Source organism: Oryx dammah, unplaced genomic scaffold (assembly GCF_014754425.2).
Source record: "Oryx dammah isolate SB20612 unplaced genomic scaffold, SCBI_Odam_1.1 HiC_scaffold_28, whole genome shotgun sequence".
Taxonomy (NCBI): Eukaryota; Metazoa; Chordata; class Mammalia; order Artiodactyla; family Bovidae; genus Oryx; species Oryx dammah.
Window position 1 is genome coordinate 55,604,861 of NW_024070212.1, and position 25,317 is coordinate 55,630,177.

Consider the following 25,317-nt stretch of genomic DNA (forward strand, 5'->3'; position numbering starts at 1 on the left):
AGGAGCCTGGTGTGCTACAGTCCATCAGGTTGCTGAGAGTCAGACATGACTAAGCCACAGAGCAGCTTATATCACCTTAAATTCTTAAACTTCTCTTTCCTCTCCCAAATAATTGAGCAATTGGCTCAAAATTTTTTCCTCCTCTTGTGATCTTGGATCAAATCATCAGTGATGTCACTATTCATGTGGTATCCCACTAGTGACCAATACTTTACAGTTCCTCATTCTCTTTGGCCCAGCTCTCATATATTTATATTCCTTATCATTTGTTCAGGATCAGCATCACCTCCTTTCCAATGGCTCTGTTCTATTGATGATCGTTGGGGTCTGGAAATCAGGATCATCCCACATCACATCTTTCTTATTGTCTAATGTACACCTGGATTAGCCTAGGTGTCCTAAGTAGGAGATGAGCTCCTAGCAAGCAGTTGCAAGCACCATGTTTCTTTCAAAGAACTCACTCATTTAAGCAAACTATCTTGCAATGAGTAAAAGATAAGCCAACAAAGTGGTTTTCACTCCCTCACAGTCACTGAAGCTTGTTTACCCTATACCTTTGATGAGATCACTCTTTCAGCTCTGCTATATTTCAGTTTACTACTTCAACATCATTAATCTGTTTCAGTTCTATCTCTCTCAATTCAGTGATTTGTGGATTTAAAGCCATGTGTTCATACTATACCCACAAAACTAAAAGAAAAAAAAAAAACCCTGTTCCTTCAGCCTAACCCTGTTTTCTTGCTTATTAACCTTGAAGATTTAAATATTTCTAGGCATAATCCCTTGCATCTTTCCACATTTTCTTAAATAGACAGGAGTAGACTTCCCTGGTGGTCCAGTGGTTGAGATTATACTTGCCGGTGCAGGGGACGCAGGCTCGATCCCTGGTTTGGGAAGATCCCACATGCCAAGGAGCACCTGGGTCCATGTGCCATGGCTACTGAAGCCCTGAAGCTCTAGAACCTGCGTGCTGCAACTGCCAAAGCCTGCCTGCCCAGAGCTCCTGCTCTGCAATGAGAGAAGCCATGACAATGAGCAGCCGTCACATGCAACAAAGAGTAGCCCCTGCTTGCTGCAACTAGAGAAAGCCCACACAGCAACAAAGACCAACACTGCCAAATAAACAAATAAATGAATTTAAAAAATAGATAGGAGTGAAGGAGCATTATGGCAACTTGACTCCTGTATACTCTGCCGTTAGCCAGCACAGTGCTTTAGATTACTCCCTTAACCCTTCATTTCCCTATTTATAAATTGAAGAAAACATTTGAAAACCCACCCACCCCATCTTAGTATTTTACCAGCTCATTGAAGCTACAAAAAAAGCACATCCCAGGACACCAGACATGATGGAAGAAAGGGCTGAGGGACTGCCTGCCAGATGAAGTCTTGAAGTCCCCAACAGTGAAAATTTAGGCACCATGAGACTCAGCATGTGACAGGCCAGACCTGGGATGTCATATGAACTGCAAGGAGACAGCCTAGAGGTATTTGCTGGTCATTTCACTCCCCAGCACTGTTCTGAAGTCTCTTACTCAAGGTTTCATGCTCTTTGCCTCTTTGCATTCTTGGTCCAGCTCCCCACTATTCCTTCTCCACCTCCAAAGTGAAAGCGAAAGTGAAGTCGCTCAGTCGTGTCCTACTCTTTGAGACCCCATGGGCAGTAGCCTGCACCAGGCTCCTCCGTCCATGGGATTTTCTACGCAAGAGTACTGGAGTGGGTTGCCATTTCCTTCTCTAGGGAATCTTCTCGACCCAGGGATCAAACCCAAGTCTCCCACATTGTAGACAGAAGCTTTACTGTCTGAGCCACCAGCGAAGTCTGTCTCCAAAACTTAATCTAACTGTCATTCTTAGTTGGTACTAGTAATGAAACAGTTCTATTCCACATTATTGTTTATATTTACCCAATAAAATTTTAAGTTCTATAATATGCAAAGCATGCAATTTTATTGCCCCATAGTCTTAAAAAGATAAGAATAAAATTAAATACAAGATAACTTTTTATTTCCTTATGACCTGTGCTTGCCTCTCTCTAGTCACCATCCACCCCTGTAGGTAAATAATCTTTTATGGGGAAAAGATTCCTGAAGTCTTATTTAAACAGGAAAAAACAGAGTTAGTTAATAATTTCTAAAGGTCAGTTTCTCCCTTGTGACTTCTTGGTTGAAGTTGAATGAAATGATATAGCCTATATGTGTGTTAAAATAAGCTCAGAACTATGTGCTTTTTTCTTTATTTAGTCTTATGAGAACTATAACCATTTTCATTGAGTAACACTCAAAGCAAATTACATGGAAACTTCTTTGATAAGAGTAGAACATTATAAGCAATAAATTTAATATACCTCTGTTATAAAACCAGTGTCAGGGGACAAAGATAATACCTATATTTTAAGGTTAACTCTGACAGTGAACTAAATCTCTTTAAGCATTAGCAGTGGCATCTATCTGTAGTCTACTTAACCAAATGAAAGAAGAAAAGGACTTTACAATAGGTGCTTCATATATAAAATACAACTTGTCCTTTAGTCATAAACAAGCAACCTGTTCTGAACAAATAAGGAGAAATGAAAAATTAATCATAGCAACTGAACAATTGCTCCATGTAGATAATTATACTGTATCATTCAGGCATAACTTCCTTCTCTTTACTTGAACCTAGTTTTCCTCTTCAATAGAGCAAGCTTTTGGATCTTTGATTCACTTTTGCTATTGCCTTTGCCTTTAAACACATTAACTTAGAGAATAAATTCCATTATTTTGTCTATAGCCAAAGCCTAAAGGTTTTCTAATTCCCCTCCCCCTCAATTAATGCTATAAAAAAGATTTTTTGTCTATTTATGGTGTAAAATTCTGATCTATATTGCACAGAAACTCAAGGCATTTTTAATAATTTGATTTTAATTTGACTTTATTAGTATGTTTTTGTAAAGTGCAAAAGCCATGGATCTTATATTTTATGCATTTGCTCATAGTAATTTTGTTTCATTCTCTCTCTTACCTGCTCTCTTTTTCCTGTTTAAAACACAGTGTGTTACAACTATAGTGAGGCACATGACTCCTATAATACCTATCGCTGTCAGAACTCCTTTCAATATAAGATCGTCTCTGTCAAGTGCAGGAGAAGAATTTGGGAGAATCAACAGAGATGCCTGGGCAATGTTAGAGACAGCAGACTTTAGGGAGTTTTTGTCAACTGCTCGTATTGCCATGTAAATTCTGTGGCTTTTTTGTGCCTCTGCATCAGGTTGATATTCAGGTCCATTTGTGAAAAGCTCTGATGAGAATTTAAATATCTCCTTGGTGCCAGCTTGCTGAGGATTTAAGTTCGATGTATTCACTAAAATGGCATTGTTAAAGTCATCTTGAATATTCTGCAGACTTTTACTCACTCTTATTTCATAGCTGTTAGCTGAAATTAAAAAAAAATACAAATAGGGAAGTTAAGTGATTTTGAATAAACTCTCTAGTTTATTAGAAATGGCTTAATGATAATAGCAACCAAAAATATCAAAATACCTATGAATAAACAAGGAGAGAAATATGCATATGAACAAAACTTTTAAGACACTACATAAGAACTCATACTAAAACCTGAATAAGAGAAAAGTTTTATTATGTTTTCAATAGCAAGGTTCAACACAATAAAAGATGTTATTTTTTCCCTAAGTTATTTGGTAAATTTTACATGATTTTATTAAAAGTACCTCTAGTTTCTGTTTTAACAAGCTTATTGCAAGTTTAAACAGAAACTAAATAATCAAAATTAACCATATAAATTTACAAAATAGCAAATTTATAGTGGAAGGACTGACTTTATCAGATGTAAAACCCTGCAATGCTTCAATAGCTAAAAAACTGCAGTACAGGTGCATGAATAGATTCATATACAAAAATCAACCAAGACATATTCAGGAATTTAGTATATGATAAAGATAGAATCCAAGTTAATGGGGGAAGGTACAATTTCTTGATAATGATATTATAACAATTGGGAAAAAGCTGGAAAAAATATGATCCATACTGCAAACATTTTTTTCAGGATAAAAACTCCAAAGTAAATAAAAAGTTTGATGTAAAAAAATATTAAGTAGTAGGAAACAATGAATGAATTTCCTTATAAACTTGAAGTGGAAAAGGACCTTATAATTAGGACTGAAGATTCAGATGCCATAAACAAAAAATTCCATGAATTTATACACATAAAATAAAAATTTCTACATGGGATAAAGACTCCTAAGCAAAATATAAACATATATGCTAAGTGACAAAAATATTTGCAACTTAAATCAAAGATAAATGGTAATGGTTGAGTGGCTTCTATTGGACTAACTCACTAGCAGATAATAGATATAAATTCTGAAGAAAGAAAGGGGAAAGAAAAACTAGAATCCGATAAAAACAAACAAGAACCAAAGGAGTTACAACCTGTAAAAGAAGAAAACCAGATTGGGACTGATTTACATTTATACAACTTTTCCTTTGAAGGTACTTTCCACTTCAGTACAGATATCTAGAACTGATACACAAAGCTACTATCTTCTTGGTCTTAAAAATCAGAGGAGAAAGTGTGGGTTTGCCAGAGTGGTTGAAAATTAAGGGAGCTACAGAGGATGAGCATCAGATCTGGGTATTAGCTTCTCTCACATCATTGGAAGACCTCTGAATTATACATGTGTGGGTGAAAAATCAAGGACTCAAGGGAAAAACCATAGCTAGATGGCCGATAAATGGAGTAGAGTCTTATGCCAGTGCCCATCACAGGGGAGATATAGAGTGTGGAGTGTGAGTCTTGTCACATTAAAGGAGCTTGGTAAATATCTTGACATGCCTAATAAAACACTATAAAAGCTGTGCTTTAGGAATAAAATTGTGTCCCAGGATTAAGGGATATGCCATATGATTAAGAGCAAAACTGAAATAGACAAACACTAGCCAAAAGTGAAACCAAGCATCCTAAAATCCCAAGTGATCCAAGGTATCTACTAGAAAATTTCAAAACTCTTCAGGGTAATACAATAAAGTCCAGGGTCTATAATTTACTACCATATGTCCAATATATAATAAAAATTACTAGACATGCAAAGAAAGAAAAAATGTGATATATAGTCAAGAAATATATCAGCAAATCAAAGCAGTCACAAATGACAGATTTGAAATTAATAGATAAGAATCTTAAAATAACTATGGTGAATATGGTCTACACATAAGACAAGTTGGATATAGTGAATGAAGGCACAGGAAATTTGAAGAGAGCTATGAAGACTTTAAAGAGAAAACAGATGGAAATTTTAGAAAAAAATACAGTGAAAAAAATCATTTGAGAGGATTAGTAGCAGACTGGACACAATGGAAGAAAGAATTTGTAAGCTTGAAGAGAGGTTCATTAAAGAAAAGGAACAAAAACTGAACAGAATCTCAATGACCTTTAAGATCCACAGACATATCCATTTAGTGTGTATGATAAGTTATGATATGATATATAATACCCAGGAAGGAAAGAAGAATAAATTAATGTAGATTTTTTTGAAGATTTATTAGCTGAAAAATATTCTAAATTTTATCAAAAGAGTGCTCCACAGACTTGGAGAGTTCAGTAATCCCCAACAGGGTGAATATAAGAAAACCACACTTGAGTCACATCATGGGTAATTTGCTAAACACCAGAGATAAACAAAAATAATTTAAAGCTAACTTGTCAGAAAAAACTGGGGCCAGAAGACAATGAAATGATATATTTAAACTGCTGAAAGAAATACTTGTTGCCCTAGAATTCTACATCCTAGTGAAAAATGTCCTTTAAAAATTAAGGGACACATTTCAGAAAAGTTAATATGGAGAAAATTTGTTACTCAAAGACCTCAACTACAAAGGAAATTATAAAAATCTGATCTGCAGTAAGGAAAGGAGAAGACTAGAAATGGTGTTGATACTAGATAGGTAATTAAAAAGATAAATTTTTTCTCTTTAAAATTTCTTTGAAAGATAATTGATTGTTTAAAACAAAAGCCATAATAATGCATTGTAGGGTTTATAACAAATGTAGAAGTAAAATCTATGACAGCAAGACCACAATAGATGACAGAGGGTAAATGGAAGTATGCTTTTGAAAGATTCACATGTTATATATGTATGTGTGTGTGTGTGTTAGCTGCTCAGCTGAATCTGACTCTGCAGCCCACCAGGCTCTTCTGTCCATGGGATTCTCCACAAGAATATTGGAGTTGGTTGCCATCCCTTTCCCCAAGGGATCTTCCCAACCCAGGGATCCAGCCCAGGTCTCCTGCATTGCGGGCAGATTCTTTACCATCTGAGCCACCCATGTCTCTTTCTATATGTGTAGTGGTATAATATTAATGCAAGGCAGATTCTGATAAATTAATAAAAATGCAATTGATAGAACATAAAAATTTGAGTAAATGAGGGCAGAATTTTGTTTTGATTTTCCTTATATTGTTTTGACCTTTAAAACTGTGGTAAAATACCCATAACATAAACTTTACCATCTTTACCACTTTTTAAAATGTATAGTTCAGCAATGTTAAGTACATTTATGTTGTTGTATTGCTATGACTTTCAAACTATATTCATGTACTATCAACTCAAAACCAAAATTATCGATCAGAAATAATTGCAAAAGAAAGCCACCTGTAGTACTAACTCTAATATAGCATAATTCTTAACTAAAATGGTTAAAAACAGATTCAACAGTTAACAGAATTCAAGACAGAACAATTTTATTCTCAGGAATAAAAACAACAGGACATTCTGAGTTTTAATTAAAAAAATAAAAATATTCTAGTGACTATGTTTTGAGCACTTTCTAAATCGATAATAACTTTTAATAATGAGACTATATATATTCCTGAGTTGTAATTAGAGTAAAGCACTGTTAAAGAAGGCTGGCAAAACAAAAATCACCTTCCTACTCAAATTTATCAATCAGCCAATATTCTCTGAGTGAACCCACTTGAATTGCTTCCTACTGCGGATCAAATACAATTGTACAGATATGAGTGAGAAACTAGGCTGACTATCGGATCTACACTCACAAAGGAACATGTTCATTTTTCCTACGCCCTTTGTTCTCTATGGAGAAAGCCCTTCCCATGGGGCTGTGCCAGAATCTTCTCTTAAATAATGAAACAAGTAATATTCCATAAGCCTTTGAGTTTACATAGATTTTCCACAGACCTAGTTCTCCCTGTGTGAAGTGGATCATCCCATGTTAAAATAAAAAAGACTGGGACTCAGAAGGTTAAATGTCATGCCTCTAGTCAAGTTAGGAAGCTGTAGTATGGGAAATGAACTCATTTCTTCTAATTCCAAGCACCATATACTTTCAACAATGAGCAGCTATTAAAAATGATTCAGGACAACTGTGTAACTACAAAGACTCAAAACTAACTCAGCTCATACATTCACGAAAGGTTTCTTTCTGTTTACAACAGTTGTTGTCTCCCTGTGAGAAAGAAAATGGGCTGGTTCTGTATCTTTGACCTCTTAGGTATATCTCTAGTTTTGGCCTCTACCTGTGCATTCTCAAGTGACTTCCCTGGTGGCTCAGATGGTAAAGCGTCTGCCTACAGTGTGGGAGACCCGGGTTCAATCCCTAGGTCGGGAAGATCTCCTGGAGAAGGGAATGGCAACCCACTCCAGTATTCTTGCCTGGAAAATCCCATGGACAGAGGAGCCTGGTAGGCTACAGTCCATGGGGTTGCAAAGAGTCAGACATGACTGAGCGACTTCACTTTTTGTACATTCCCAGTATATATCAGCCTATGAAAGCAGCTCTCAAGGCCATGAGCAAGACACTTAACTTCTCAGGAACATTCCCTTGCATTTAAAACAAGGGGTCAGACTAGTTTATCTTTAAGATCCTTTCAGGCTCCAAAATGTTATAACTGCTGCTATTTACTGAGCATTTAGTATGGAGCAGACACTGTTTTGGGCTTCCCAGGTGGCACTAGTGGTAAAGAACCTCCCTGCCAAAGCAGGAGACATATGAGACACAGATTCAGTCCCTGGGTCGGGAAGATCCTCTGGAGGAGGGCATGGCAGCCAACTCCAGTATTATTGCCTGGATAATCCCCTGGATAGAGGAGCCTGGCAAGCTACAGTCCATGTGGTCACAAACAGTTGGACAAGACTGAAGCAACTTAGCATGTGCGCACGCACACACACACACACACACACACACACACACTGTTTTAATCCCTCTCTGTGCCTTTTCTCATTTAGTTCTCTCAACTAAGATGGGTACTCTTACTATCTGCTTTTTCATAGAAATCAAAAGTTTAGAGAAATCAAGTAACTTGCCTAAGTCTACACAGGTAAAAGGTGGTCCGTCTGATTCCAGAGCTCAATACCTTAACACCATGTTGTGCAGCCGTCTGCTAGGCTACACTGTCCCCTATTACCTTTTTCCCATTTCCCAATAAGCTACTTTTCCAGTTACCAAGGTTTACACTTTCATTAGCGTCTTTGCCAATAAATTTTTAGTACATGGAGAATCAAAAACTTGACCCCGTCTTCAGGGAGTTTACTCTTTGTCAGTGGGTACAGTTCCCACTTGCTCTCTTCATTTGAAATCCAAACCATCCCTTAAGGATTATTTTATGTTTCTCCTACATTGGGCCTTCTTCCACCCAAGAAACATAACTGAGGTTTGGGGGAAGTGGGAAAAAACCATTGTTACTGAAAAGCTTTTTCAGAAAGATAATATATTCAATGACAGTTGTGTAAGAACACAATGAAAAGATGTCAGAAGAAACAGTTTGAAAGTCAGGCTGTTAGACACATGGGAAGCTACTAAATATAAAGAAGGACGTGCAAGTTTGGTGCTTTTGTGCTCTGCCACTACTCCAAAGACTCTGCTCAGGCCCCTGGCACTAGAAGCTGGCCTTTGATCTGCTTCCACTCACTCTACATCCTTTTAATACCTTTAGCTCCCAAAGTCTGAATTATACAAATGGCACCGTGTAATACATAAAATGGTTTCTTGACTATTTTATGTCTTTTCTCTCTTAACATAGGATTATAAGTTCTTGAAGTGTAATACCATCTTAAATTACTTTTATATAATGTTTAGCACTGTTTACAGGCTTCCCTGATAGCTCAGTTGGTAAAGAATCCACCTGCAATGCAGGAGACCCTGGTTCAATTCCTGGGTCAGGAAGATTCTCTGGAGAAGGGATAGGCTACCCACTCCAGTATCCTTGGGCTTTCCTTATGGCTCAGCTGGTAAACAGTCTGCCTGCAATGCGGGAGACCTGGGTTTGTTCCCTGGTTGAGAAGATCCCCTGCAGAAGGAAAAGGCCACCCACTCCAGTATTCTGGCCTAGAGAATTCCATGGACTATGTAGTCCATGGGGTCGCAAAGAGTTGGACATGACTGAAAGACTTTCACTTTCACTTAGCAATGTACTGGGCACTTAATATTGCTTAGGTGGTGCTGGTGGTAACGAACCCACCTGCCAATGCAGGAGACATAAAAGATGCAGGTTCAGTCCCTAGGTTGGGAAGATACCCTGGAGAAGGGCAGGACAACCCACTCCAGTATTCTTGCCTGGAGAATCCCATGCACAGAGGAGCCTGGCGGGCTACAGTCTATGGGGTCGCAAAGAATTGGACATATTGAAGCGACTTAGCACACAGTAAATAATAAAAAAACTCAGTTTTAACAGTTATTAACCCACACTCTTAATGAAGAGTTAAGGAAATAACCTATTTCCATAATACCTTGTCCACATATATTCCCATACATAATAATGATCTGGTAATATTTTGCTTGTTTCATATACTTTGTCTTCTTTTTACAGTATATTGTATATGGTAAAGGGTTGGTACTGTATATACAGTGATATATATGAGTTGTTCATTTATTGCTAATAAGGTTTTAAGAATAGTGAAATTTTTCATAATTGTAATGCCAGAGAAATATCCTGATTGTTTTTAACTCTGGTGATAGAGGTGAATATCACACCTTTCTAGACAACAATTTGTGAAAAAAAAAAGAGGATGAAAGCACATGTTTATGAGTTAAACAGGCACATACTTGCTAGTTGGTATACTCATGGCTAATTGGTCAATTTTGCCATTGCTGGGTCATCAAATCAGTTATGATTGAGTGATCTCAGCAAGTTCATACACATCTAACCACTCCCTACCTCCCGATCTTTTGTGATTTGAGATTTCACATTGTAACAGGGTTGATACGCTTTAGTCATCCTGCTCTAGTCACCCTCCCCATCCTGCAGGGCCATTTATATGAATGTGTGAAATCCTCTCTCCCTTTCTAAAGCCCTTTGTAATATCAGTTCTAAAGTCCCATTCAGTTGTATTTCTTCTTTTCAAGCCATTCAAAATCACTGACACTGTACACCCATTTTCTTTGTGCTCTTAATTCAGTGGTATAGTTGAAACCACTGAGAACTGGGAACACAGTTACCAGTAGTCTGAGCTTGTCTCTTTTCACACTACTGTGCTTCTGAGGCAGTGAGGAAAGAGGAAAAATACTAGATGGCTGGCACCACACTTACTTTTACATAAAGATGGGAGTGAGTGTGGGTGGCTCCTTACTTCAAATAAGAAGCTACAGAACTCTAGCAGCACAAATCAAGAGCCCAGGAAATTTACTGGGCCCTCTTTCTCCTCCATTTTGTATTCTATATGTCACCTTAGTTCATATTTATAATACTTTGTGAAATAAAGTCTTAGTTCTATTTTTCACACATGCAACTGAGGCTAATAGAGTTTAAGCAAACTGCCAAAGATCCAAGAGCTGGACTTGGAGTCACAGTAGGGACTACGTTTTGGCTCTAATGTTAAGTCACAGCTGTTTCCATTATACAAGCGATACACCCATCCCACAGTTTCAATTAATTCATATCTCCAAACTTTAAATTAGGAGAATCCTTAAATTAGAATGTGAAATATTTCTCTTCTTTCTTCTCTAGCAAGAAGAGATAGACTGTGATAACAGATTTTTCAAGACAAAACTACAATATTGACTGTTTCTCAGCAGTGCAGAATTATTTGTAAGACAGACGCTTTCTGGAGAGAGTAGTAGAGAATTATAAGCCAAAAAAAAAAAAAAAAAGATCCAATTTGAAAGCAAGACTGGCAGAGGCCTAAGGTGGCCACTGTTATTCACTGATATTGACAAATTAGCTTTCAAGAGAGAAGGTTGGTTCCTACAGAAATCTCAATCAGAGGCTTTAGGAAATCAACTGTTTCATATGTAACCAATTATAATCATGTTTTGGTAATGGCAAAGACATTGGAACATTTATTCTTTCAGAAAATTTAGTCTGTTGAGTTGCTATCAAGAATTGAGGTAGGTGGAAGCCTGGAGGCTGGTATAAAAGCATTAGAAAGGAGAGGGTAGAAGAAGGAACTCATCATGTCCAAGCAAGGGTTAGAAAGCCTCAACTTGGAGAACAGGTCCCAGCCTCCCTAACAAAAAATGATGACCAGAAGTAGGAGAGGACAGTGTGCCAAGAACTTCATGACTTACAGGAATTATTCCCTTAAACTTGAATTGTAAATCCTTGAATTTACAATTTACCATTCAATCTTCAGAAGACTAATTGCCTCCAGTATTTAAAAGTCCATGCTCTGTCATGTAAAACCCATTTCTTTTGACTAGATCACTGTTACATGTGATAGTTATGTTTCCAACAGAGGTTTCTATATTAGTGTCAGTAAGTCTACCAGGACCTCCTCAATCCTGGGGGAGCTGATACATTCTCTTTCTGTACTCCAGGATACATGGCCTTATCAGCAACTCAAAACTTTTCATGACAACCCTCTGCAACATTGTCAGCTGTAAATCCCAAAGCTATTTTTACCCAACTGACCCTTGACAGTTACTGGAAATGCCACTTTGTAGAAAAATAGATAATGAAAGCAAGAAACCTACCCTGGCCCTGGTCTAAGTCTTCTCCAGGTGCTGTCCAAGATAAAATCACCTCTTCTTCCTCTTTTACAGCTTCCAAGTCAATAATTTTGCATGGTGGAAACACATCAGGATGTGGGTCAGCTGGAACACCCAGCACAGAAAAGGAGCCCCCTGAGCTTATTCGGCTAAAGCCCCACTTTTGCTCCTCCTCACTCCTGCCCACTGGTTTTCTTGGGGCATTCATCTGAATATTACCTGTGACATCAAAGAAAAGAATAGCCAAAACAACAAATTACAATCTCCTGGATAGCTTGTTTTTATAATTATTGACATTTTAAGACCTTATTTCCTTTGCTACATCTTTAGAATAAGTTTGTTTATTCAACAGTTCTTTTATTCATTCAACCATTCATTCATCAATAAGTATTTTGAGGGCATATGTTGTGCCAGCAATCATAGACAAAACAGTGTCCCTCACAGAATTTATAAGTCCTGTTTATAAACACATGTTTTATAATTGTGGCAAATTTGGAAGAAAAAAAAGGAAGGGTGCTTTGCCTGCCAATACAGGAGCTGCAATTTCCGTCCCTGGGTTGGTAAGATGTCCTGGAGAAGGAAATGGCAGCCCACTCCAGTATTCCTGCCTAGGAAATCCCATGGACAGAGGAGCCTGGTGGGCTACAGTCCATGGGGTCATAAAGAATTAGACAGGACTTAGCAACTAAGCAACAACAAATAATTTAAAGTGGTATCAAGGAAGTAACATTTAAAGATTTCCTATAGTATGAGTAGGAGTCAGGGAGATAAAGAGTAGAGGTTAAGAACATTCCAGGCAGAGAGAACAAGCTGAGTAAAAAATCCTGAGGTATGGAAGAGCTTTGCACATTAGAAAAATTTAAATCTAGGAGGAAGATAGTTTGAGATGAGACAGGAGAGAGAAGTTCAGGCAGGACCTTGTGGGCCACTATAATAGTTTTATAGTTTAATCCTACATGCTCTGGGGAAACAAAGCAGTGATATGGTCACTTTGCTCTCTGACAGGTCACTCTGGCTGCTCTCAGCAAAGAATGGACTAGCATAGCGAGCAGTGAGGCTACTGCAACAGTCCAGATAGAAGAAGATGGTAGCTTGGGCTGGTGACAGCTGTGGAGGGGTGGCAAGTAGGCATTTTTAGATGCATTTTGGAGATAAAAATCAGCAAAATCTGGTTATGCATTTGAGTATGGAATGGTAAAGGAGAGAAAGTTGGTGAACAAAAAGAATAGCTCCCACCTTCCTAAAATGAGCAAATGGAAAGACAAACAGGCTAAGAGGAGAAGACAAATTTAAGTTTCAAGGTTTGTGGTCCCTGTAAATCATCTAACTGATGATGTCGAGGAGCCAGTTAGACATAGATTTTAAGCTCAAAGAAAAAGTTTTAGCTACATTTAATAATTTTGAACCTCCAAAGTTGGAAATTATCAGCATAAAGATGTTATTAAAGCCATGTAGGTTAATGATATTGCCCAGTAAGAATTTCAGCTGTAAAAACAAATAGCATTTGCCAAGTGCTTGCTATATGTCAGGCACTTTTTAAAGTACCTTCCATGTATCAATTATTTAACATTTTCAGCAATGCTATGAAGAGAACACAATTACCCCCATGTTTATAAATGATGAAGCTAAGCATACAGTCGAAGTGACTTGCCAAAAGTCACACAACTAGTAAACAGAGGAGCTATATTTCAAACTCAGGCAGTGTGGCTCCAGATAGAAGACTGAGAAGGTTAAGACTAAGCTCTGATAATTGCCAACACTTAGAGGTTTAGAGGCTTGGTTGGAGAAGGCAATGGCAACCCACTCCAGTACTCTTGCCTGGCAAAACCCATGGACGGAGGAGCCTGGTGGGCTGCAGTCCGTGGGGTCGCTAGGAGTCAGACGTGACTGAGCGACTTCACTTTCACTTTTCACTTTCATGCACTGGAGAAGGAAATGGCAACCCACTCCAGTGTTCTTGCCTGGAGAATCTCAGGGACGGGGGAGCCTGGTGGGCTGCCGTCTCTGAGGTCACACAGAGTTGGACATGACTGAAGTGACTTAGCAGCAGCAGCAGCAGCGGCAGAGGCTTGGTAGAAAAAGAGGAGGGGAGAAAGAGCCTAAGTATAACAATTCCAGAGAATAAGAGGTAATTCAGAGAGTGTGGTATCATAGAAACCAGGAAATGACAAAGGAGAAATCAATCAGCTGTGTCAAGTAAAATGAGGACTGAAATGTGTCCTTTGGACTTAACAGCAGGTGGTCATTGGTAACTAGAACGAGGGCAGTTCCAGTGGAGTCATGGTCATGTGGCTGGAAGTCTGCTTGCAGTGAGCTGAATAGTAAACTGGGGGCGAGAAGGTCCAGACAGGTTTAATTTCAAGGAACTAAAGGACAGAGAGTAAAGAGGTGGACAGTAGCTTAAGGGGGACCAACAAAATTTCTTTTTAATATTCTTGAATGCTGTTCAGAGGGATCAGTAGTGTGGGAACATGCAAGGGAAGAGCTCTCAAGCTCTGAATGAGCAGGCTGGGTGGAATCTACAGCAGATTCAGCAGAGGCCCTGGGGAGGAGAGGAAGGGAGTAGTTGCTGCAGTGTCTGGAGATTCGATTGTGTGAAAACAGAGCAGTTGCCATTTTGTGCCATACTGTGCACGTTCAGGGTCATCACCTGAAAAAGCTAGTGAATGTTATGTGAGCTAGGCATGCTTGCTGCTACTAAGTCGCTTCAGTCTGTGCGACCCCATAGACGGCAGCCCACCAGGCTCCCCCGTCCCTGGGATTCTCCAAGAATGCTGGAGTAGGTTGCCATTACCTTCTCCAATGCATGAAAGTGAAAAGTGAAAGTGAAGTTGCTCAGTAGTGTTCAACTCTTAGCAACCCTATGGACTGCAGCCTACCAGGCTCCTCCATCCATGGGATTTTCCAGGCAAGAGTACTGGAGTGGGGTAGGCATGCTTAGAGAAATCTAAATTTTTATTTCTGTGCTATCAAGGGCCTATATGAAGTACACAGATAAAAGCAGAGTTGAATATGACTTTTCTATTCTCAGTGTACTGTAGATATTGATATTTGAATCCTTTAAATCCATGGCTTTAAAAAAGATACCAGTCTGTAGTCTGCAAGCTCCTTAATAGGAATCAAGTCTTATTGATTTGATATCAATAAGTCCTGGTATCCTAGGACTAAGCCTGTCACTTAGTAGGCTTTCAAAAATGTTGATGTATAATATAAAGGAGGAGATATCTATTTAGAAATGAAGTATTACATCTAGATACAAAATCACATCTTGGTAGTAAAATTGAGTTACCTTGCAAATTGATTTATGTTGGTTTTGCAGTAATCCAAATTATTTTAAATACAGGTGAGAGCAAGTTATATTCTAGCAACACAAAAAATATCAGGAGATGCAAATCCACTGTAGCATCTTAATTGTTTTCTACTGAAAAGTATATATGGTAGAAAAATACAGAATCATGCTGTTGTATAGTCCAAATGATTGGTCATAGCTGCTAAAATACATATAAGTATTCTTAAAGATTCTGCTGTTTTGCAAATAAGAATGCTTCCAAACAATTTTTAAGATTACGTTTAAAGACTACAGCATATTTCTGTTTGTTATCCTTTAACCACTGCTTCCTATCAGGAACTACTATAATAATGGTGTTTAAAAGAGATGTGTATCGTCTATGTATTTGGCACTTTTATCTTGAAGGAAGGCAGAACATCTTCAGGAAGCCCTCACTTTCCCATAATATCTACACTCATATTTTTCCAGGAACTCATTTCCTGTGTGGATTGTTTGGGCTGTTTGCTTCCTTCTTTAAACTGCTAACAACTTTTTGCCTCTTCCTTTTGCCTAAAGCTCTATAGAGAAACATAGGAGTTGGAACTGAGAAAATTCAGTTAATCCCCTTGCCTGGTAGTCATTCTGATAAAACAGTCACAAAAAGAGGTCAGAATAATCTGTGGGAATTACCTACTGCCTTCCTGTTATCCACTACCATAAATCACTAAGGATTGAAGAGATAGTCAACAAATTATGCACTGACTTGCACGAGTTTTGAAATTCACCTCTCTCTAATACATACACATACACACACTCACTAGAAATACACACACTAAATGATGTTATTCAAATCACAGTGTTTATGATTCTTACCATTTGTTATGTAACCTGGTGTGTACATAGCATGACTTCCTGGAATAGAGCGGGCTAGGGTGCTGATGCTGGGAGAATGGTTGACATGCACTTTCAAGCTATATCTACCATTTACAGCAAAGGAGAAAAAATACCTTGAGTAAATTCCATCATTTTTTATAACATCTGCACCTGTTTATATATACAAAACAAAACAAAACAAAACTGAAGGTCAGTCCTTATTACAGTTTACTACTAACATTTAATTAAATCATTAAAATAAGATTTCTTCTCCTTATTTTCCCAATTTTTAGCCTATGCTGGCATGCTAATAGCTACTTTTGACATTATCAAGTGGTTAAAAAATTCCATCGGCTCTATAATTTCTCCTTGTGATTCATTAACTTCTGAAAATTTATTTTCTAAAGGTGAATGAGTTCTACCTGCTTTAGTGCTAGTAAAGCATTTAATCACCTTTAGAGTTCTCATTTCTATCACTGAAAATAGTACTAGGTTTTCACAGAAACCAAATACACTCTTGAGTCGATTTATAGTCACAGACCCTTTTGAGGTAAAAGTTTTCTGATCCCAGTGAATAAATGTATAAGCACAACAACACACACTTTCATACAAATTCAAGATGTTTATGAATACCCCAAAGCCCTGATTAAAAAAAAACACTTTTTTTTAATAGTTGATATAGTAGTTGATATAACAATGTGAAATTATTTAATTTCCTCACTAGAGGATACAGGGAACTGTTGTTCTCAGTTTGAAGAGGCTCACTGACTTGGAGTATGACAGGCTTTGGGATCTGTCTGCTTCAGGAGAATGTGCCTTATTTCTGGAGGCATTCTGAAAGCTTGCTATACTTTCTTCCATTTGTATTGCTCCTCAGTTGATGCTGCTGCTGCTAAGTCGCTTCAGTTGTGTCCGACTCTGTGTGACCCCATAGACGGCAGCCCACCAGGCTCCAGAGCCATTCAATTCCAAACCAAGTATGTGACTGAATGGCAGCAAAGCCTGGACCCCAGGGCAGCCATAGAAGGTGTAGCTTAGGCCAGAGATCACATTCACTGTTCAAGTGCAGATGGTCACATGGGGCAAGCAGCTTGTCCTATTCTAGAGTCATTTCGGTTAACACACCACACACCCAAGCCCTGCACTGAAGGGCTCTAGAATCTCAACTAGAGAGGCAGGGCTGCTTCTTAACATGAGAAAAATGGGAGTATATTTTATTAAAACAAAAACACTAAGCACTTTACGATCATAGTAGTGTTAGAAAACGTTTTTATGTACTGGAAAGAAGTCAGATCTTGATATTTATTGTTCTAATTATTTATAAAGGTCTATCTTTGTTGAGAAATGATAAAGCCAAATCTCTTCCTGCCATGGTTACCACTGTTACCTCTTTTAACTGCTGAGTCAGAAAGAAATAGGAAAGAACCCTGACTTGGATCTCAGGGGACTTTTTTAAGGTCTGGATCTGCCACTTTGTAGCTGAGCCTTCTGAGCCTCAGTTTTCTCTCCTATAAAATGGGCATAATATCTCACATGGTGATTGTGATGATTACTTGAAAGTATGCATAAGAAAGTACATTTTAAATTATGATATTTTATTAGTATAAATTTTGTTATCATTCATTTTATTAGCTGATAAATACTATTTCCATTATAAAAATAAGTATTAGAAAACTATATGCAAGTGTGTAGATACAGAGGGAAAATCAAAATTTACACTTTGATGTTTAAACAGCCTTTTCATTGTTTCTTTCATCTGGCTTAAATTTTGACATCAAATAAATAAAATGGTTCCAGGGAATAAATATAAATGGTTCCAGGGAATAAATATAAAAGCCTATTGAGCATATTGAGCATAAGACAGCAGGATCTGTTCTTCAGGCCAGCCCAAGTGTACTTTTGGATTATATACAAAAAGTGAAAGGTGAGGCCAGAGATAAGCATCAGAGTCTGAAAAGGTGTTTGGATCCATTCCAGTAGGCAAAACAATAGAACTTCTCTAGTATTGTCTGAGGTGGACTTGAACTAAAATCCTTTAAATGAACTTTTGCTTCATAAATATCAAACAAGATTGCCATGGCAAGATACTAATGAGTTGTCAAACATGAGGCTCTTGAAAAAAATTTACCTTTGAAACAACAAAGGGAAGGAATATGATTTTACTGGTAGATCAAACACTGGGGCTGCCAACATAAACTTTGAGGTCTATTGTAATTCTGAGAATTTAAGAAAAGAACAGAACAGGAAAGATAAAACAATAAAGGAGTTTGTTTTTAAAAGTTAACACAAGTTAGTCAGAAAGAGCCCAGCTGCTGCTCTTTGCCCAGCTTGATGCTTTGCCATGAGGTATGATGATGAAATTCTTAACTCTATGCAGAATGAGTGCTTTGAGGCAGAGTTTGGGTTTATTTGCTTTGTTTTTCCAGTGATGGAAAAATCTCTATCCTGATTCCTAGGCTTGCTAGCCTGGTCTTCTCGTGATCAAATAACATGTAAAAGGCACTGGCTATTTTCTCTCATCAACTGAGCTAGTTGACTAAAGAATAGTCTATGACATCTCATGACTCACAAGTTCAACCATCTCCCTTTTGGGGTTTTCATTTACTATTTAATTGTCTAATCCAGTTATTTCAGTGCATAGTAAAACTGGTGAATCCAAGAGGAATGTGGGCCTGCCTACTCCCAAGTGACCTTACTGAATGTGCTCAGTGTCACAGGACAAAGGGAAGCCAAGACCCAAATGGTGGGAGACTTTCTCCCTCAATGCTGCTCACACACGGTCACCTCAGGAACCTCAAGGGGACTCTCTTTTCTCAAGTTCACTGTTTGCTTTTGCTGTGCAGATGGAAACCTGTAGCTACTTGGTATGTCAGTGACTATGACAATTTGAGAATCTCATAAAATTAGGTGAGAAAAAATATAAATTTAGAGAATTAAAAAAATAACTTCATATTGATATTGCGGCATCAGAACAGCTCTTAAGAACGTGAAAAATGACATGGAATTCCTTGTTACCTGCTCCATCATCAAAAAGTTTCAACATAACTGGATCTGCAGTCTCTGGTTCAACTGTAGCAGTTACAGTGGCATTGAGAACGGGATAAAACCCTCTTCTCACAATTGCATAAATCATCAGAGGATGGGGAAAATGGGTGCTGTCTCTTTCCACAAAGGCTTCCACGGTGGCAGGGGGCATGGCTGAGCGGGAGGCGCGAGAGGTCACTGTCATTTTCAAGGCTTGAGGAGAGTGGTGGGTATTGTTCAGTGTGTAAGTCCATAGCCCAGGCTGCAAAACAAAGACTTTGTTTGTCAAGAAGAAAATCAACCTTTATTTTAAAGTGCAAGCCTAACCTCCAAGGGTTTATTGTTCTTGTTTTGTTGATACTGCATTTTCTAAAATAATACAAAAGAATGTCAGGAAGAGTAATATTGGTTAAGAGATAACTAAATTCAGTATTTACATGACTTTCACTGTACAACCCACTTTCTCTTTAGGGAATTGAACCCTGAATTTGTTTGTGGGGAAGGACACAACTTGATTCACATTTTTAGAGAATAATAATAAGTGTCCAGCTTCAAAGTACTTGGCAAACATTAATCTGAGCTCCTTCACCCAAAAGAAGGTTCAGTGTTTTTATTCTTTTTACATAATGGAAAAAAATTATAGCAAATAAAGTGGACGATTATGATTTATGTGGATAACCTGGACTACAAGACAATAGTGTCTTTCCTTCCCTCTACTTCCTTCAATATTCCCAGACCCAGACAAAATCCACATGCATTATAAGGGATCAAGAAAAGGAATACTATTTTTTACTAGATCAGGATTTCATAATGTCTATGTTAAATTATAGAAATATTGCTAGATGCCATTCTCTTTATCTGCCTGGGCTGCCTGAGGGAAACATGCAAAAGAATATCTAGAAGAAAAAACTTAATCTACAGTGTAGCAGAAATTTGTTCTTTTGATAAAATTGTCCATAAGTATTCCCTTTTTTCCTCATTTCTGCTGCTGCTCCTTCTTAAACCCTGGAATTAGCAGGAGAAACAGAGTGGAGCAGGAGGAAGAAGAGAGAACAATGGGTTAAGGTTTGACTATAACATTAAGATGCTTGAATGCTCTACCCAGCCTTTTTCATTGGGAAACAATGCTTTACCATTTTACAGTGAAGTCACAATTCAAGCAACAAGATTATCTTTTTTTTTTTCTGTTTTTTTGTTTGTTTTTTTTTTTTTTGCTTTTGTACTCATAACATTAGTAACAGACACATGGTGAAAACTCCACATGGAAAACCTCTCTGTGGGCACAATAAGTGTTTTGATACAGGGCACCTAATCCAGACAAAGGGGTCAGGTAAAAGCACCAAGAAGTGGGTAAAGTGTTCTGGTCCTTGTGTACAGGTGTGAAAAGAACATGATGAGTGTGGAGAAAAGTAGGGGCAGAGCATAAGGTATTTGAGAGAAAGGTTAAGAGATAAGCTTGGGGTTGGGGAGTGCGAGGTACAAATAGTATATAAGAGAGGCTCGGATATATTGTACAACCTGGGGAATATGGCCAATCTCTTGTAATAACTGTAAATGGAAAGTAGCCTTTAAAATTATATTAAAATTTTTAAATTAAAAAATAATTTTAAAAAAGAGATAGGTTTAGGCAGAAGCCAGAAAGTAATAGGCTTGGTATATAATAATAACCATATGTATTTTATTCTGAGACCATCAAAGAGTTTTGAGTAGGACACAGATTTGATAAGATTTGTGCTTCAGAATGATCACTCTAATAAAGGTGCTTGAAAGGAAGGATGCTGGTGCAGAGGCTGGAAGACCCAGCAGAGGCTATCAACAGTCACGTGAAGGGGAGGTGAAGGCCAACAGACCTGAAGAGGGACTGCATTCAGGCAATGCAAGAGAGGATCTAACGAATTTACCACCCTGCTTACAACCTTTAGTGGTTCCCTTTAACTGTTCCTCTTGTCGACTCCTGTATATCCGTCTAGCCCCATCACGCCCTCCTCTTCTTCCCATAAATCTCCACTTTCCATGCTATTCTGTATTTCATTCACATCAAACTAGTCCTTATAGTTCTATGAAAAGCCATCTTTTTTCTCTATAAGCCTTTCTATGTGCTGTTTCCTCTGCCGAGAATGTCATTTACACCTCTTGCTCCTTGGTCCTCCATATTTCCATTTCGATGTCTTCACTTTCAGGAAGCATTCTCCTTCCCCTACTGCCTGCACATGCCTTCTTGTGTTCTGAGTACCCTGTTCTTATTCCTATTATGACGTTTGATTGTAAAGCACCTAGAACAAGACCCTGCACATAGGAGGTGTTCCAAGACATATGTACTGCATGTGTTCATATTATAAATTCTAAGTAGAGGGTTTTTTCCTAAGTGTACAGGTAAGTATTCTATCTAGACTTTGTAAAGAAGGAAGTAAGCAAAAACTTATTTGCACTACATAAATACTAATTTTCACTAAAGTGAGAGAAGGCTTTGGTATCCATTTTAAAGTTTTGAACATACCTTAGTCGTTCCTTTTAAATTTTGAACATTCACAAAATCCCCTCATAAATTTAAAGGAGAATTTTGGTATATCAGAATTGATTTCCTTTACACAATGCATTTAGCTCTGTGATTCATTCGAAAGTCATGTGCTTGACTAAACGTTGTCATTATGAACAAGCTTACAACACCTACCTTAGCTGTTCCTGGAATCCAGAGGCGAGCAGTCCGAAAAGCTAGATTGATGATAAAATCATCCATGTTGTATTTTCTTCCATTAGGATCAAATAATACAATCTCAGGGGGACCACTGGTCTGCCATGTAACTAGAAAGGTCGTGTCATTGCCCACACTGTCATCCACAGTAACAGTGTTTTTCAGCTGATGCTGTGGTTTAACATTTTCACCTGCACTTTCAAGCTGTTCAAAAGAATATGTAAGTGACAGTTTCCAGCATATGCATAATCATTCCATATTTTGTTTTTATGACAAAACTGAATTGGCAGAAATAAAACCCATTTAATTCTAACATGTCCTAAGTGTATAAATTATTTTTCATATAAAAATATTTGCTTCAGCAAAGTATTATAAGTACAGCAAATATAAAATATTTTTGTAGCTAGTACACATGTCACTTCATTAATTTTTATCAAGAGATTTTAGGTGTTCTTATATTTGCCTCTTATCCAAATCAACATTAGCTTCAGCGTAGCAGTTAAAACAAGCTTCTTTTTACTTTTGTTTGTGACTATGCTGTAATTAATTTGTGTATAATCTGTCCAGACACCATTATGTATTTTGATAAGAAATCAGACATGGGTTTCAGCTGGGTTTTGTACATTAAAAAAAAAATTTAGTCATGATTTAAGCTGTATGCATTTAAACTCTGTGTGCAATTGTGATTTGTGTGTGTGTGTAACCTATGTAGACTGCATACCGATGACAGGCACTGTGCTAAATGCTTTACACGATCCTTATGAAAGTCCTCTGTTGCTGTTGTTCAGTCGCTAGTCCTGTCCAACTCTTTGCAACTACATGGACTGCAGAACGCCGGGCTTCCCTGTCCTTCGCCATCTCCTGGAGCAAACTACGTCCATTGAGTCAGTGATGCCATCCAACCATCTCGTCCTCTGTCCTCCCCTTCTCTTCCTGCATTCAATCTTTCCCAGCATCAGAGTCTTCTCCAGTGAGGTGGCTCTTCATATCAGGTGGCCAAATTACTGGAGCTTCAGCTTCAGCATCAGTCCTTCAGTGAATATCCAGGGTTGATTTCCTTTAGGACTAACTGGTTTGATCTTGCCATCCAAGGGACTCTCAAGAGTCTTCAACACCACAATTCAAAAGCATCAGTTCTTCAGGAGTCAGCCTTCTTTATGAACCAACACTCACATCCATACATGACTACTGGAAAAACTAGAGTTTTGACTAGACAGATCTTTGTTGGCAAGTAATGTCTCTGCTTTTTAATATGCTTTCTAGGTTTGTCATAGCTTTTCTCCCAAGGAGCAAGCCTCTTTTAATTTCATGGCTGCAGTCAGCATCTGCAGTGATTTTGGAGCCCAAGAAAATAAAGTCTCTCACTGTTTCCATTTTTTACCCATGTATTTTGCCATGAAGTGATGGGACCAGATGCCATGATCTTAGTTTTCTGAATGTTGAGTTTCAATCCAGGTTTTTCACTCTCCTCTTTCACCTTCATCAAGGCTCTCTACTTTCTCTTCGTTTTCACCATAAAGGTGGTGTCATTTGCATATCTGGGGTTATTTATGTTTCTCCCTGAAACCTTGATTGCAGCTTGTGCTCCATGCAGCCCAGAATTTCACATGATGTACTCTGCATGTAAGTTAAATAAACAGGGGGGCAATATACAGCCTTGATGTACTACTTTCTCAATGTGGAAACAGCCTGTTCTTCCACGTCCAGTTCTAACTGTTGCTTCCTGACCTGCATATAGATTTCTTAGGAGGCAGGTCAGGTGGTCTGGTATTCCCATCTCTTGAAGAATTTTCCACAATTTGTTGTGATCCACACAGTCAAAGGCTTTCACGTAGTCAATAAAACAGATGTTTTTCTGGAACACTCTATGTGTGTGTATGTGTTTTCTATGATCCAACAGATGTTGGCAGTTTGATCTCTGATTCCTCTGCCTTTTCTAAATCCAGCTTAAACATCTGGAACTTCTTGGCTCAAATACTGTTGAAGCCTAGGTTGGAGAATTTTGAGCATTACTTTGCTAGCATGTGAAATGAGTGCAATTGTGTGGTAGTTTGAACATTCTTTGGCATTGCCTTTCTTTGGGATTAGAATGAAAACTGACTGACTTTTTCCAGTCCTGTGGCCACTGCTGAGTTTTCCATATTTTCTGGCATATTGCACACAACACTTTCACAGCACGAGCTTTTAGGATTTGAAATAGCTCAGCAGGAATTTCATCACCTCCACTAGCTTTGTTCATAGTGATGCTTCCTAAGGCCCACTTGACTTCACATTCCAGGATGTCTGGCTCTAGGTGAGTGATTACACCATCATGGTTATCTGAGTCATTAAGATCTTTTTTGTATAGTTCTTCTGTGTATTGTTGCCACCTCTTCTTAATATCTTCTGCTTCTGTTAGGTCCAGAACATTTCTGTCCTTTATTGTGCTCATCTTTGCATGAAATGTTCCTTTGGTATCTCTAATTTTCTTGAAGAGATCTTTGTCTTCCCATTCTACTGTTTTAGTCTTTTGTCTTAGTCTTTCCCATTCTATTGTTTTCCTCTATTTCTTTGCATTGATCACCGAGGAAGGCTTTCTTATCTCTCCTTGCTATTCTTTGGAACTCTGCTTTCAGATGGGTATATCTTTCCTTTTCTCCTTTGCGTTTTGCTTCTCTTCTTTTCTCAGCTGTTTGTAAGACTTCCTCAGACAACTATTTTGCCTTTTTTCATTTCTTTTCTTGGGGATGGTTTTGATCACTGTCTCCTGTACAATGTCATGAAACTCCTTCTTAGTTCTTCAGGCACTCTGTTTATAAGATCTAGTCCCTTAAATCTATTTCTCACTTCCACTGTATAAATGTAAGGGATTTGATTTAGGTCATACCTGAATGGTCTAGGTGTTTTCCCTATTTCTTCAATTTCAGTCTGAATTTGGCAATAAGGAGTTCATGATCTGAGCCACAGTCAGCTCCCAGTATTGTTTTGCTGACTGTATAGAGCTTCTCCATCTTTGGCTGCAAAGAATATAATCAATCTGATTTCGGTGTCAACCATCTGGTGATGTCTATGTGTAGAGTTGTCTCTTGTGTTGTTGGAAGAGGGTGTTTGCTATGACCAGTGCATTCTCTTGGCAATACTCTGTTAGCCTTTGCCCTGCTTCATTTTTTTATTCCAAGGCCAAACTTACCAGTTACTCCAGGTATCTCTTGACTTCCTACTTTTCCCTTCCAGTCCCCTATGATGAAAAGGACATCTCTTTTTGGTGTTAGTTCTATAAGGTCTTGTAGGTCCTCATAGAACAATTCATCTTCAGTTACTTAGGCATTAGTGGTTGGGCATAGACTTGATTATTGTGATTTTGAATAGTTTACCTTGGAAATGAACAGAAATCATTCTATCATTTTTGAGATTGCATCCAAGTGCTGCATTTTGGACTCTTTTGTTGACTATGGTAGGTACTTCATTTTTCCTAAGGGATTCTTGCCCACAGTAGTAGGTATAATGGTCAGCTGAGTTAAATTTGCCAATTTTGGTCTGT

General features: G+C 38.1%; 1 protein-coding gene across 1 annotated transcript in view; it reads right to left on the bottom strand.

Moving 5' to 3' along the window:
• Positions 1–2,307: 2,307 nt before the first annotated feature.
• The window catches only part of CLCA2 (chloride channel accessory 2), a 42,846-nt gene continuing 19,836 nt past the window's right edge, over positions 2,308–25,317 (bottom strand). The window contains exons 10-14 of the mRNA XM_040232403.1: positions 21,777–22,001; positions 19,097–19,367; positions 16,082–16,252; positions 11,926–12,159; positions 2,308–3,414 (exon numbers count right to left, since the gene is read on the bottom strand). Coding sequence (XP_040088337.1) covers positions 2,972–3,414; positions 11,926–12,159; positions 16,082–16,252; positions 19,097–19,367; positions 21,777–22,001 — 1,344 coding nt within the window. The 3' untranslated portion in view covers positions 2,308–2,971. The remainder of the gene's footprint in view (positions 3,415–11,925; positions 12,160–16,081; positions 16,253–19,096; positions 19,368–21,776; positions 22,002–25,317) is intronic.